This window comes from Micropterus salmoides, unplaced genomic scaffold (assembly GCF_014851395.1).
Source record: "Micropterus salmoides isolate LMB-PRFRI ecotype aquatic unplaced genomic scaffold, ASM1485139v1 Ms_hic_scaffold_23, whole genome shotgun sequence".
Taxonomy (NCBI): Eukaryota; Metazoa; Chordata; class Actinopteri; order Centrarchiformes; family Centrarchidae; genus Micropterus; species Micropterus salmoides.
In genome coordinates, this window is record NW_024041484.1 from 20,622,135 (window position 1) to 20,634,770 (window position 12,636).

The 12,636-nt window shown below is 40.9% G+C and overlaps 1 protein-coding gene across 4 annotated transcripts in view; it reads left to right on the forward strand.

The window, feature by feature from the left end:
* Positions 1-12,636, forward strand: part of LOC119917960 — a 76,997-nt gene that overhangs the window by 27,484 nt on the left and 36,877 nt on the right. For all 4 annotated transcript variants that reach the window (XM_038738425.1, XM_038738426.1, XM_038738427.1 and 1 more), the window contains 4 exons: positions 1,504-1,687; positions 3,864-4,307; positions 5,412-5,888; positions 10,034-10,186. In XM_038738425.1, the coding sequence (XP_038594353.1) occupies positions 1,504-1,687; positions 3,864-4,307; positions 5,412-5,888; positions 10,034-10,186 (1,258 nt within the window). The remainder of the gene's footprint in view (positions 1-1,503; positions 1,688-3,863; positions 4,308-5,411; positions 5,889-10,033; positions 10,187-12,636) is intronic.

The window sequence follows — 12,636 nt, forward strand, 5'->3', positions numbered from 1 at the left end:
TGTTCTGCAGAAGGGCACAGGTTTGACGACACCAGCCGAGTCTATCCTCACAAAGCCCTCCTCAGCCTTTTGACGGGCCGGAGTGACAGGTAATGAGGAGGCCATAGGGGAGGAAGAGGAGCGAGCAGGAGAAAGGCCCCCATCACCGGCTCTTGTTCTGCTTTTTCTACCTCACTTCTCCCTCTTTAAATCACAAGAATGCAAATCTTTAAAGCCTCCAGATCTGAGAGAAGGGAATCAGTGGAGATGGTGCAGGGATTTAAAAGCTGATCCTCCCTGTGTGAGTCACAGACAGTGACCCCACCTTCTCCACTACTCCACTACCACACCCCACCCCCTTTCTCTGTCTGTCTGAAGGTCTCCTGGTTCATCATTGTATTCAGACAGATGTTATATCTGTGCACATTCTGTTTGTTTTTATTGTGTGTTAAAAGGGTGAGGAGCTGAACTTTGTTTTACATGAAGCTTAAATCCAAGTCAAATAAAGCCCTGCGTCTGTGTGTTATTTAGTACAGTTGTTTGCTTTCTAAAGGCCATTGAATGAGTCACTGGCACCACGGCTGTACGCTGGGCTGGTTTTCACTGGTTCGCGTGCTGCAGGCAGCCGTCGCTCCCTCCACATTTCCAATATTGACCATCCTGCCTGCTTTTATCTCTTGTGTCCCGACAGTGTACTCTAAAGAGTTTTATCACCCTTGAGATAATTGAGATTCTGCTTCCTTTCTGCCTCCCTTTTAAGAAGGAGGAAGGTTGCGGGTGTAAGAAGAGAAAGTTGGAGTTGTGCAGAGGTAGAGAGGTGTGATCCCTACCACAAGGGGGCAGCAGTGATACCGTTCATCATTTGAATTCTCCTCCACATTTCTCATTCATTCATCCTTTTGTGGAAGCATGGGACACATGTTTCCCAGACTTTTCTTTTGTATATTGATTGAAACATAGGATATATTTACTTAGAACAGAAATAAATAAAAGCAAGTTACTTTTTCTGTCTTTATTTACTTTTTTTTTAAAAAGTTCTAAAAATACAATCAATTTTATTCTTTATCAAAGTTTTCAATGTCAAAACATTTTAAATAGCTGAGTTCCCCAACTTTATTTTGCACAATATTAGTTTTTGGATTTATTGATATCTTCTTTGTTGTAATTTGTTAAAAAATATTTATTTTATATCACATTGAAATATACCTGTTATATGTGTTTTTCATTATTTATTGATTTTCTAATGATTCATGCAGCTTGGTCATTATATTTTACTTTTTTGTTTTAATTAGTTTTTATATTTATTGATTTTTTTTACTTGTTTAGTCATTTATTGTATATTTATTTCATTTTAATAAGAGAATTATTTTTGCTTATGTTTTTATAATTTTTGTTTTTCACATTGTATTTGTTTTAAGTCATTTAAAAGGATTAAGGGTATTTGATATAAAAACATAATGTAAATAATTTATTTCTCCAACTTTATTTTGCACTGAGAGTTTTGCTCTTTTTCTTCTCTTCCAGGCCCACGATCACCCAAATCATCGTCCCTTATTGTGTCCACGGTTCTTGTCTCACATGAAAGCTCGTCCTGAGGACCTCAGGCCTCCTTGTTTCTTGAGCTCCAAGTCCGGACCACAGCCTCCATCTCAGCGAAAGACACCGAACACCCACACTCTTGCAGTACCAAAGACACAAACTCTGGAGGGTGAGGTTTATCAACAAAACACCTGGTGCTTTCACACCATCACAGCCACAACGGGAGGAGGTCACGGATCCTTTGACTCCACATCTCTGCTCATTAACAATTTTTTCTCGCCTTTTATTCCTCTCCTGGAGGAGTGAAGGTAGAGGCCACCAGGCTCGTCGTTAGCTCTTAATCTCTCTCTGTGGTTGTGTTTGGTTAAGTGTAAATCTCCTCTCTGGCGAGGAAGTGCCTACAGCGCCGCCCTCCTGGAAAGGCCCGGGGCTAGGAGACCTGCCGCTCCTTTCAGAGCCCAGCCTCTGATGTGAAGGCATTTTTCCCAGCACACACCTCAGCTCCACAGCAGGGCACTGCTTTCACCATGTTCGTCTGTGTGTGTGTGTGTGTGTGTGTGTGTGTATGACTGTGTGTGTATAACAGAGGAGGGGGAATTTCTCAGCACCGGGGTCTAATACTAATTATTCTACCATATGGTGGTCGGCTCCCTCACAATCGCCCTTAACCCTGCTCCCTGAAGAAACGTGCTGCACCCTATGCTGTGGCTTTGCGCTCTGACACATGTCATTCATATGCACATCAGCACACACACACACACATATGCACCAATTCATGTACACTGTGTGTGTGTGTGTGTGTGTGTGTGTGTGTGTGTGTGTGTGTGTGTGTGTGTGTGTCTGTAACAGATGGCAATTGCAAGGCATTGTAAGAGGAGGCAGTGCAGAAATGTGCTCTCCAATGCGTTTTCTTTATCCCCTGTGCTGACTCCTCTCGGCGGCAGACCCCCAGGAAACAAGAGCAGATTGTCTGACACCGTCCACCCCACCCCCCACCCCACCTCTTTCACACGCACACACACACACACACACACACACACACACCCTCTCAGTGGTCAACAAAAAAATTGGAGGACAGAGAAAGGAAGGGGTGTGCAAAGGCAAATGGGGAAGAATGGACAAGACGAAAGGGAAATGGGCGGCGCTGGATGGAGTTGATGTTTGTGGAAGATGAAAGGAAATGTTCAGGAGAAAGAAGAGTTGAACAGGGGAGATAATTAGTGTGGTAGGAAGAGAGAAGGATGTATAAAGCAGGGCTATAAGTGCTTTAGAGTTTAGAGCTGTGAGCTACGCACTCTCTGTAGTGCCTAAATGATTAATCAAGCTCCAAATTCACTTGTTTGCATGTGAATATCTTATCTAATATATATATATATATATATATATATATATATATATCTAATATAATATGCTCTGACAAAAAAACACATTTAAATTGGTTGCTTGGGAAATGATTATGGCCAATTTTTACTATTTCTTACACTTTAGACACTAAAAAAATTAACAAATAACTAAAAAATAACAAAATTCATTCAACAATGAAAATAATAATTTGCAGCAGCGCTTTCTGAGTGACTATTAGAAATCCAATGACCAGTTTTGCCAGATTTCACCCAATTACATTGAGGTTTGTCATTCATCCAACTCAAAAATATATCTCTCATATAAAATATGTCTTCTGTTTTATTAGTATAACTAGGCAACCAGGTCTTGTAGATGTTTAAAGGCTTCACTTAGATGAACAGCTAAAAGGATGAATATGACCTAACATTTTGTTGGGGAAAACCACCCGAATGTTGCAACACGTAAACTACAAAAGCTGTTAATTTTTTACCCGCCCAGTCAAATAAAAAATAATAACCCAGCCTAGTATCATTGGCATCAATGCCAGTGACATTCCTCAAGCACTTGTGTTTTTAGGACACCTGTAACTGCATGATATTCTGCCATCTCCAGTTTATAAGAACGATGCACAGATGCAAGCTCCCCTGCCCTCAGGTCAGATTACTATTGCGAATATTGAGTTTGGAAGGCAGCTGCTCCAGCGGGGCGATTTCTCGCTGCCTTTGTTAGCAGGCCGACCCACCCAGCAGGTAAACAAATGTTTGCAAAGCGAGAAGGAGAATGTGACATGCAGACTTTGGGGAGTTTAAAAAAATTATCTACACCAAGTTGTACTTTGAAAATCTTAAAAAGTGGCTTTTATAAGGCTTAGGGGTCAAACACCAAAATCTGTTCTTGGATAATTTAGCTAAAACCAATAGTTAAAGTCAGTTTTGGAGAAGCACTTTAAATGAAATACTGTGGATCTTTAAGGAAATGTTTTGTCTTTGTCTTTCTTAAAGGTTACTTCCATCTCAATCCAGACAGAAGAAGAAACGGAGTGCAGAATGAGCGTTTAATCACAGGAAGGCGCTCTGCCATTGTTGTGCCCTGTCTTCCACTCCCTGCTACTCCACCATCATCCACCATTGATCCAACACCTCCCCACCAACACGCCCTTCACCCCAACTCTGGTGGACACCAAAGCAAACCGAACAATGTGCCAGCATCTCCCTCCAGCCTTCATCCTACTCCAGAGGAGACGGATGAAGTTCAGGAGAGGGAGCCACAGCAGTCAATCACAGAGTCCAACTGGAAGCTGCGTCACAGCCCTGCTGGACCAGAGCGCTCACCGACGCCGGCCTCCACAATCTCACACGGGTCTCTCTCAGATTTAAGTCGTCCACCTTCCAGCATGTTCAGCCGCAGCACTGACCTCGCCAGTGGCAGGAGCAGTGTCCTGTCTGGTAACACCTCTGCTAAACTTCTACTATAACAGTGGAATTAGTATTAGCTGAATCCTACTTCATGTAAGGGTTAAAACTAATGATTATTGTTTTTTTTTGATTGATTGTCCAATATAAAATGTCAATAAGCAGTGAAATAGTTACATCATTGTTTATTTAATGATATAAAATATTAATGACATGAAATCAGAGAGAGAAACCTTCACATTTGAGAAGCGAGGACCACAGAATTTTGCCATTATTGCTTGAGAAATGGTGAAGTTATTCAGCAAGTCAGATGGATGCATAGGGAGAACATTCTTCACACTTTGTAAATCAAGATGTTGATTTATTAATTGTGATTGAATTGTAGTAACATGAGCTTAATCCTCCTTTATTTTTCAGACAATAATATGTAGATATTTAGCTGTGTCCACTTAACAATGCAACTCATTACTTTAACAGCAGAGTTAACTCCTCCCATGGGCACCTGTAAGTGGAGGCTGGTGTATAAACAGATAATGAATGACATAAGTATAGTAATACACAGCTGTAATAATATAAGAGAAGATCTTTATAGGTTTTAATTAGTAAAAAACACTTAAAATGTCCTTACAGCTGAATACAACTATATTATAGTGTGTTATAAACAATCAGAGTTCAAGTTTGGGCATTATTATGTAATTATTTATTTATTAGGAGCCTCAGCTAATGTACTTCATCAGGTAGGTGTGGTTTGATCATATTTAATTGACAGTGACATCTCCCTGGCAACATAAGCAAACAAGCATCCAATAGTCATCGAAATATGTGACATCACCTTTTCGCAGCACCGCCCTGCCCAGTTCAAACCAGTGAGAACGGCATTAAGAGCATTTTTTGTGTGTTTTAACCGGTATGGTTCTAACTGTGAAAGATAAGGAGGTTTTCATTCATAATAAGAGTCTAATTTAGATAATAACATTTCAGGAACTTTAACATTAGGGTAATTTCTATCTGATTTTACATGAGTTTCATAATCGTAACTGTGGGTTTGACAATTTAAAATTACATTCTTAAAGAAGTTCCTTGGAGAAGGTGGAGGATTCTGTGTTAAATGAAGCTACTAACTTTGTCATTTTGCAGCAGATATCCTGGATTCAGACCCAGAAGGTTTCTCGCGGCTCCAGCCTTGTCCAGTGTTGCAGTCACCTTTGCCTTCTTACCCTCCTGCAGAATCCAACCCTCGCCAATCATCCACGAAAGCTATGACCACCCCGCCACTCTACAAACTATTATTTGCCCAAACCAAATCCATCTCACCTCGCCCAACGCCAAGTGTCCTTTATCAGTCCGATAAACCTCTGAGCAGGTGTGAAAGCGCAAAAACAACAGATAACCTTCACCAAGATGCATCTGTAGATCCTGGTCTCAACCCATCCTTGGACTCTGATCATGCCCTCATTACCCTGGCTTTCCCCTCTACTACTTGGTCTTCCTGCCCAAGCCCACAGTGGACCACTCCCTGCTCAGGGTCAGGACTAAAGCTGACCCCTTCTTCATCAGTGACTCGGCTGGAGTCTCATCATTGGCCTGTCCTGCCTCCTATCTCCCCTGACAGAGGTGAGAAATTAGCTCTGCCGGCCACATATGGACCGTTCACAGCCTCCTCCCTGCCCGGCGCTATGCTCCTGCCCACTTTCTTAGGAGCCTGATTGTCCTAAACATGGCTGGACATTCATCCATAGACAAAGGGACTGGGCTAGACACAGAGAATTCAAAGCCTGCTTCCATAGTGAGGCGTTATGATGCTCCTGCCCCCATCAACACATTGTGAAACCATTGCTGTCAGCCTGTTTTCCACCCACCTCCTCCCACCCCATAATAAATAACGCAGAAAGCTTTTCTTTTTCCTCTAAATCAGCAGTAGAAAGGAGAGCTTTTGATGAAAAGCTGGTACCGTTTGATTCCCTGTTCAAAGGCATGAGGCCCCAACAATGGAAGTCGGGGTGCCTACCTCGTGTGCTGTGCCTCTCAGCCTCGGGTCCCCCGTGCCTTCACTATTCTCTGGGCTCTGAGAGGGAGACGTGTAGCCGATGGTCATAAATCCACACTGACCACCGCTCGCTGACGGCAGAACACTGAGGAGGGCCGCCACAATAGAATACCTCTGCAGCTTTCCTGCGGATGCTAATTTACCGTTCCCAATGGGGATAAAGGACGGGGCCACTGACATCTGACTCCTCCAGGAACGTTATGAAAGAAAGCAAACAATGTGAAAATTGTGTAGGGATTTTCTCTTTTCTATCAGAGACATCTACTGTTCTCTGTGTGGTGCTGTACTGCAGGGGGGTGCTATGCTGTATTGGAGCACGCTGTTCTCTTCAGGGCAGACACAGAGCGAGTGTCACTGGTTCATTTATTTCACTGCAGATGGAGGCAATTCAAGCTCAATGTGGCCTCGATGTGGCAGCACGTAAAGCTTAAAGGATAAATCTTATTTATTAAATTTTGGATCTTTTTTATCTTTTCATTTGGCTATGATAATGATGATATGTTGTGAGGTCTGGGAACGTCAGCCATTGGTTTGTGAACTACCGTTTTGAAGCCTCAAGCTTGGTGTTTTGGCCGTCGCCACCTTGTTTGTTTTGGAACCAGAAGTGACCATATTTTGACTAGAGGGTGGAGCTGGGGAGGGATTCGCACTGTTACTCTTAACTGGTTTGCCAAGGTAGCCATGCCCTAAAGCATACCTTGCTTTATTGTCTAATTTACTCTAAATGGGACCGTTATTTACAAAATGAGAAGACTTGAAAGTAGTTTAAGACCATAAACTCATTAGGAGGTAATAAATCATGTGAGAAGTAGGGTCATTTTCTCATAGACTTCTACACAGTCTGATATCTTTTTGCAACCAGTGGAGTCGCCCCCTGCTGGCCATTAGAAAGAATATAGAATATAGGTTGAAGACACTTATGTGTTGGTTTCAAATTTCAGACCCGCTGGTTGAAGCGCACATTTCTGGTAGTAAACAGCTGTGCTGTGTTCTTGCTTCTAATAAGCCTTCAAATTTTTAGATCTATTACTCAAACTAACCTTTCTGGATTGTAGTTCAAGTCACACCTGTGCCTGATGTGACATGACCCGTCTATCTTATTACTTACATGCCCATATGTACATTGGAGCAGTTTTTAGTTGCTGTAACTTCTTAGAGCAATTTCAGTGAAAGTAATGGAAGACAAAATCCGCAGTCCAAAAGTCATACATGTCGTGCATAGATTCATTTAAAGCTTAAGCTTGAGTTAATGTGATTCTTTTGAGTTAGACAAATCAAGCTGGGGATTTTCCATTGTTATAGTTTTTTTAGTACCAAATTCTTGCTTTGTGTCACTATTTTGTCACTCCAGCTCAGCCACTGTCCATGAATGCAAATTGAGGTTATTTCATATGAAAAGATGCCCGATTGATTTATAGGACGCCTCATAATATAGCTTAAAAAGAATTAGAGGTAATTTTTAAACAGAAGGAGGAATGAAGATGTTATCCCCCATCACTTACACATGAAAATCACTTTAGGAAAGGATTTTTTTGGTGCAACCCTTCTAAGACAGACTTTGTTTGTTTCTTTCCCAGTTGCACTAAGCTTCAAATATCTTGCTGCGTTCCCAGACTTCAACAACTAACTTGATTAGGACAATTTTATTAATTCTGCTAAGAATGATGGCTGAAATGTAAAAATCTGTTGTTATAAACTGGAAGAGGTTTTTCACAGACAAGAAGAGTACTTAAGTAAGTAAAGTGACAAAAATTGGAGCGCAGCAAATCAGGTAATCTTAAAACCTTGTGTGGTATACAAATTGTACATGGCTGCAGAGGCCTATGGGAATCTCCTCATTCTGCTTGGCCCTTTTTGACACTCAGCATGTTTTTTCAGATCCCCTACAATCCATACTGACCTTGAGCTGACCTGTTTTGAGCAACATCTCCAGAGTGTTACTGTCCTTAACAATGAACCGGAGCACTGGCCTGGCCTGGCCTCTCCACTCGGGGCCTTTTAGCCCGGCACTGTGACCAGGAAAAGAGGCCATAGGCACACAGAGAAGGCCTTGTCTGCCTCTAACTCTGTCACATCAAACTCAGTGACCCTACACAGCCACCCTTAACCTCCCCGAAAAACTCACCCTGACTCAGTATGGCCCTCGTCTGCTGAGAATGACAGCTGATTTGACAGCAGCAATATGCTTTGAAGTGTCAAGTCAAGTCCTTCAATTGTCTCTCTGAGTTGAGCGCCGAGCTGCTCAAGTGCACAATAGTGCTTTGGTGTGTGCGTGTCGTTGTTCACATACTTGACTGTGTGAGGGTGGCTTCATGTGTACATTTATACTTGTCCATGTGGGCAGACACGAAGGAGCTGAGTTTGCCTTTTCCTTTTAGAACCTCTGTATATATATTATCCTTTTGTCCGAGCCAAGCTGTTCTGCATTTCTAATGTGAGAAAAGCCTCGACAAGCCTCTTTCAGGACAACGACACACCGGTGAAACAGTTTCTCTCACTAATCCTCTCATTTCAAAACCAGCCAGAGTGAAACAGTTTTGTTTTGATGGTTTGAGAGGAGATAAGTAATTAGTCATTATCTTGACAGTTTTTACCATTCCTTTGAGTGCGTTCTTTGATAATTAGAGCTTAAGGGCAGAGTTTTTTGCCCTGGGTTTATTGAAAGTGAGATAAGACTACTTTTGCCCCAAAGTCTGACTGTAACGCTGTGCTCAGACCATCATACCATGCCTGAGGGGCTTCAATCATGGAGGTCCTGGGTTTGTGTTGGGAGTTGTCCACTTGTCAGAGTGTAAACCTGGAAGGGCCAGGCTTTACCTAAACCCACAACAACATCCAGCTGAGATTTATAGTCTGATTGCTGCATCAGAAAATGTCCTCCTAGAGCTTTTCCTTTTGCGGTCTGTGGTATTATTTATTGATTCACTTCTAGATATCAATACAATCTACATCCCTGAGATTAACTGAAATCACAAGTGGATGTATTTGCAATTTGATGCCTCTTATATATAGTGACAAAATTATGATAATTTTTAAATGACATTTATTGTTTATATTGTGGTTTTCCAATTTTTTACTTCAAATAGAAACATTTTGAATTTCATGTGATTGATAGAAAACTGCTTGTTTCACACACAAAGCAAAAAAACAATGACTGCATAAGGTTATTGTACACATTGTTGTTTGAAATAAGCAAAGCCATCTAGTTTTCTCTTGAAGCATTGACATTTGGGAGGAAAAAGGTTTTTTTCACTATTTTGCTCAGAGTAACATGAGAAGATTGCTACTCTTATATCTGAGAGTCATAAATCTTTTCATCTAACTTTTCAGAAAGACAGCAAAGCGAATTTCTCAAAAATTTTGAACTATTTCTTTAACAGATGTTTGGGCTATTACTAAAATCTGATTTTGAGCCTTTTTTTATTGTCGACTCAAAACAAGATCACTTACCTTGAAACAAGTAAATCTAATTATCCCAGTAAGAAAATAAACAATTTAATCATCCTAAAAGATGATAATATGACTTCCCTGAATTACCCCTTGTTTAGTGTGCTCATTTAGTTCTCACTGTTATTTTATTATTCATCCACCTCTTTGCTGTTTCCTATTATTTCCTAATGAAACAACCCACTTGTATCATTAAAGTTACATCTAATCCCCATCATCATTGTGTTAATCATCAAAACATAATACACCCACTCTGCTGTTACAGGACGCTGTGGCACAGCAGCATCACACTACTCGGAGCTCAGCTGCAGTCAGTCTCATGTGTTTGATGAACTGGAGGCCATCGCCCCTCGGTCATCTTCCTGTCTGTCCATGGGCCAGCCATCAGACTCATCAGGTTGTCCTTCACCCGATACAGGTACACACTCCCAACCAAATAGTCTGCATCTAAGAAAAAGTATTCATTAATCTTTTATTTTTAGCCATGCTAGCATCGTGGCTCTAGGGATGCCAATTTTGGTTTGTCTGTCTTGGTTGGTCCATCAGTCCAGCACTTTGTTCCAGACTAAAATATCTAGGACTTTGGTGACTTTTCCAATAGCGCCAACAGCAAGTTCACTTTTATAGTTTTGAGTGAAATATCTAAAACTATTTGAAGGATTGCCATGAAGTTTGGTCCAGACGTTCATGTTCCCTTCAGGATGAGCTGTAACCGTGTCTTTGACGACCCTTTGACGACCCTCTAAAATTTCATCATCATGTCAAAATTCTGTCCAATTGGTTTGTATCCAAATACCTGAAAAAACATTAAGGCTTTGTTAGTAGTGTAGTTTAGTCTTACTTTACAGACGTTAGCATGCTAACATGCTACACTATGATGGCGAACATGGTAAACAGTGTTAAACATCAGCATGTTGTCACTGAGAGCATGTTAGCATACTAAAATTAGCATTCAGCCATTTATAGCATGGCTGTAGAATCTTTTACATTATTTTTGTTTTGTCCATAAAATGTGAGAAAATATGAATAAGTCCCACAATTTGAAAAAGCCCAAGAGAGAACCAGCAATTGTTTGGCATTTTGCCTGATGAATGACATGCATGATTAATCGATTATCAAAACTGTTGATGTTTTGTCCAGCTAATTGGGGAATTGTTTTAGCACTAAACTTGAATTTTTATAAGATTAACATCATAAATGTGTTCTTGATGTTGTTTAAATATATATCATATATTTGGCTTGAGCACATTGTTTGGAAAGTTAGCTAGTGATTTTTTTTTGTATAGCTCCTCTTTTACTATATAAAAGCAAAACAAATACACAATTATGTGATTGAATGTCATAAAAGCCAACAATGTGTTGTACTTGTTTCCATCTCTGTGTTTGTCCCAGTAATGTCTCAATTAGACATGCTCTCCTTCCTCTGTGACTCCTGTCTTGTTACAGACAGGGATGGGCTTATCTGAGCGCATACTGTGTCAGGTCTTTGTATCAGCCCATGTTGGCCAACAAAAGCAGAGTAAATGTGATGTGTGTCTGTGTCTGTGTGTCTGTGTGTGTGTGTGTGTGTGTGTTAGATAGCATGTGTAAGTGTGTGTGTGTCCTGGAGGTGGTTCAGTGAGCCGCTGAGAGAGACATTAGCCAATGAAGACTTCCTCCACCTCCCTCATAGCCTGCTAATCCCTGACAAGGTGTTTAACCTGCTCGCTTGACCCAGACCTCCATCTGACCCCGGCGACCTTTGCCCCGTGGATGTGGAAGGATCAGGGCGGCCACTGTCATGGTAACCACAGCGTGATAAAATCAACCCAAGGCTCAAACCAAATGTGAGCTAATGCTCCAGACTGATTTTTATCAGAGACTGACATGAAGCCCAATTTACATCTGTATAGAAGGTGGCTGATTTAAGGCTTCACTGAGCAGGATTTTTATTGAAAGATAAAGAAAGCTTATCGGGCTGAATCACAAAGTGGCAGAAGTGAGAAGGATATTTCATCTGCAAATACAAGTGGGGACCCAGGTCCTGTTTCTGCTTTTAAAAAGTGTAAATATTTATTCACAGAGCAAAAATGAATAACAGGGTGGCAAAAACAAAGTATGCAGGCGACACATGTTTTTTGTGCAATTAGCTTCCATTTGTCTCTCAGAACATTTCCTCCTCATTAGCTGACATAAGGCAGATTTGTTTAATTGCTCAGCTAACCAATTAAGCTGAGCAAATAAACCAAATCTGAAACAAAGAATAAACATATAAATGGCGAATCATTTACAGCCAGTCTTGGATACAAATTTCAACACAAAGACTGATTATATTACAGCATGAGAGATAAATAATTTCTCAGCCTGTAAGACCTGGTTCTTAGTAATCGGAAGGAAAGTGTTTAAAAAGAGTCCCTTAAATGTTCATTTGACTTGAAAGATATCCATTTGACTTTTGACAGTTTCATTAGAAGGACTTGTAACTTGTATTTGCTCTTAAAGACATAAGACCTGACCTGAATTTTTTTTAACAACTGATCTGGTGCACATGAGCATCCTGTGTGAAGTTTACTGATGTCGCCCTGCATGAACATTAATTTAAGATTTTTAAAACAGTTACCTATTTCTCAAACTTCATCATGCCAAAGTATAAAATGTTTGAATTCGAAGTGTCCGTGCTCCTCTGTCTGTCTGACCCCGAGTGGGTGGTAACCAGTGTGTCCAACACCATCACAAGATGAGTCATTTGTTATCTGCCACTATGTTTGCTAAGTGTCTTTCAATCTTGTGGCTACTTTTGGCTAATTATGGTCTAATACCCGGCCTAACTGAAAGTGTGTCCCGCCACATTATGTTACACCCACAATTATCCCAGGGATTTCCTCTCAA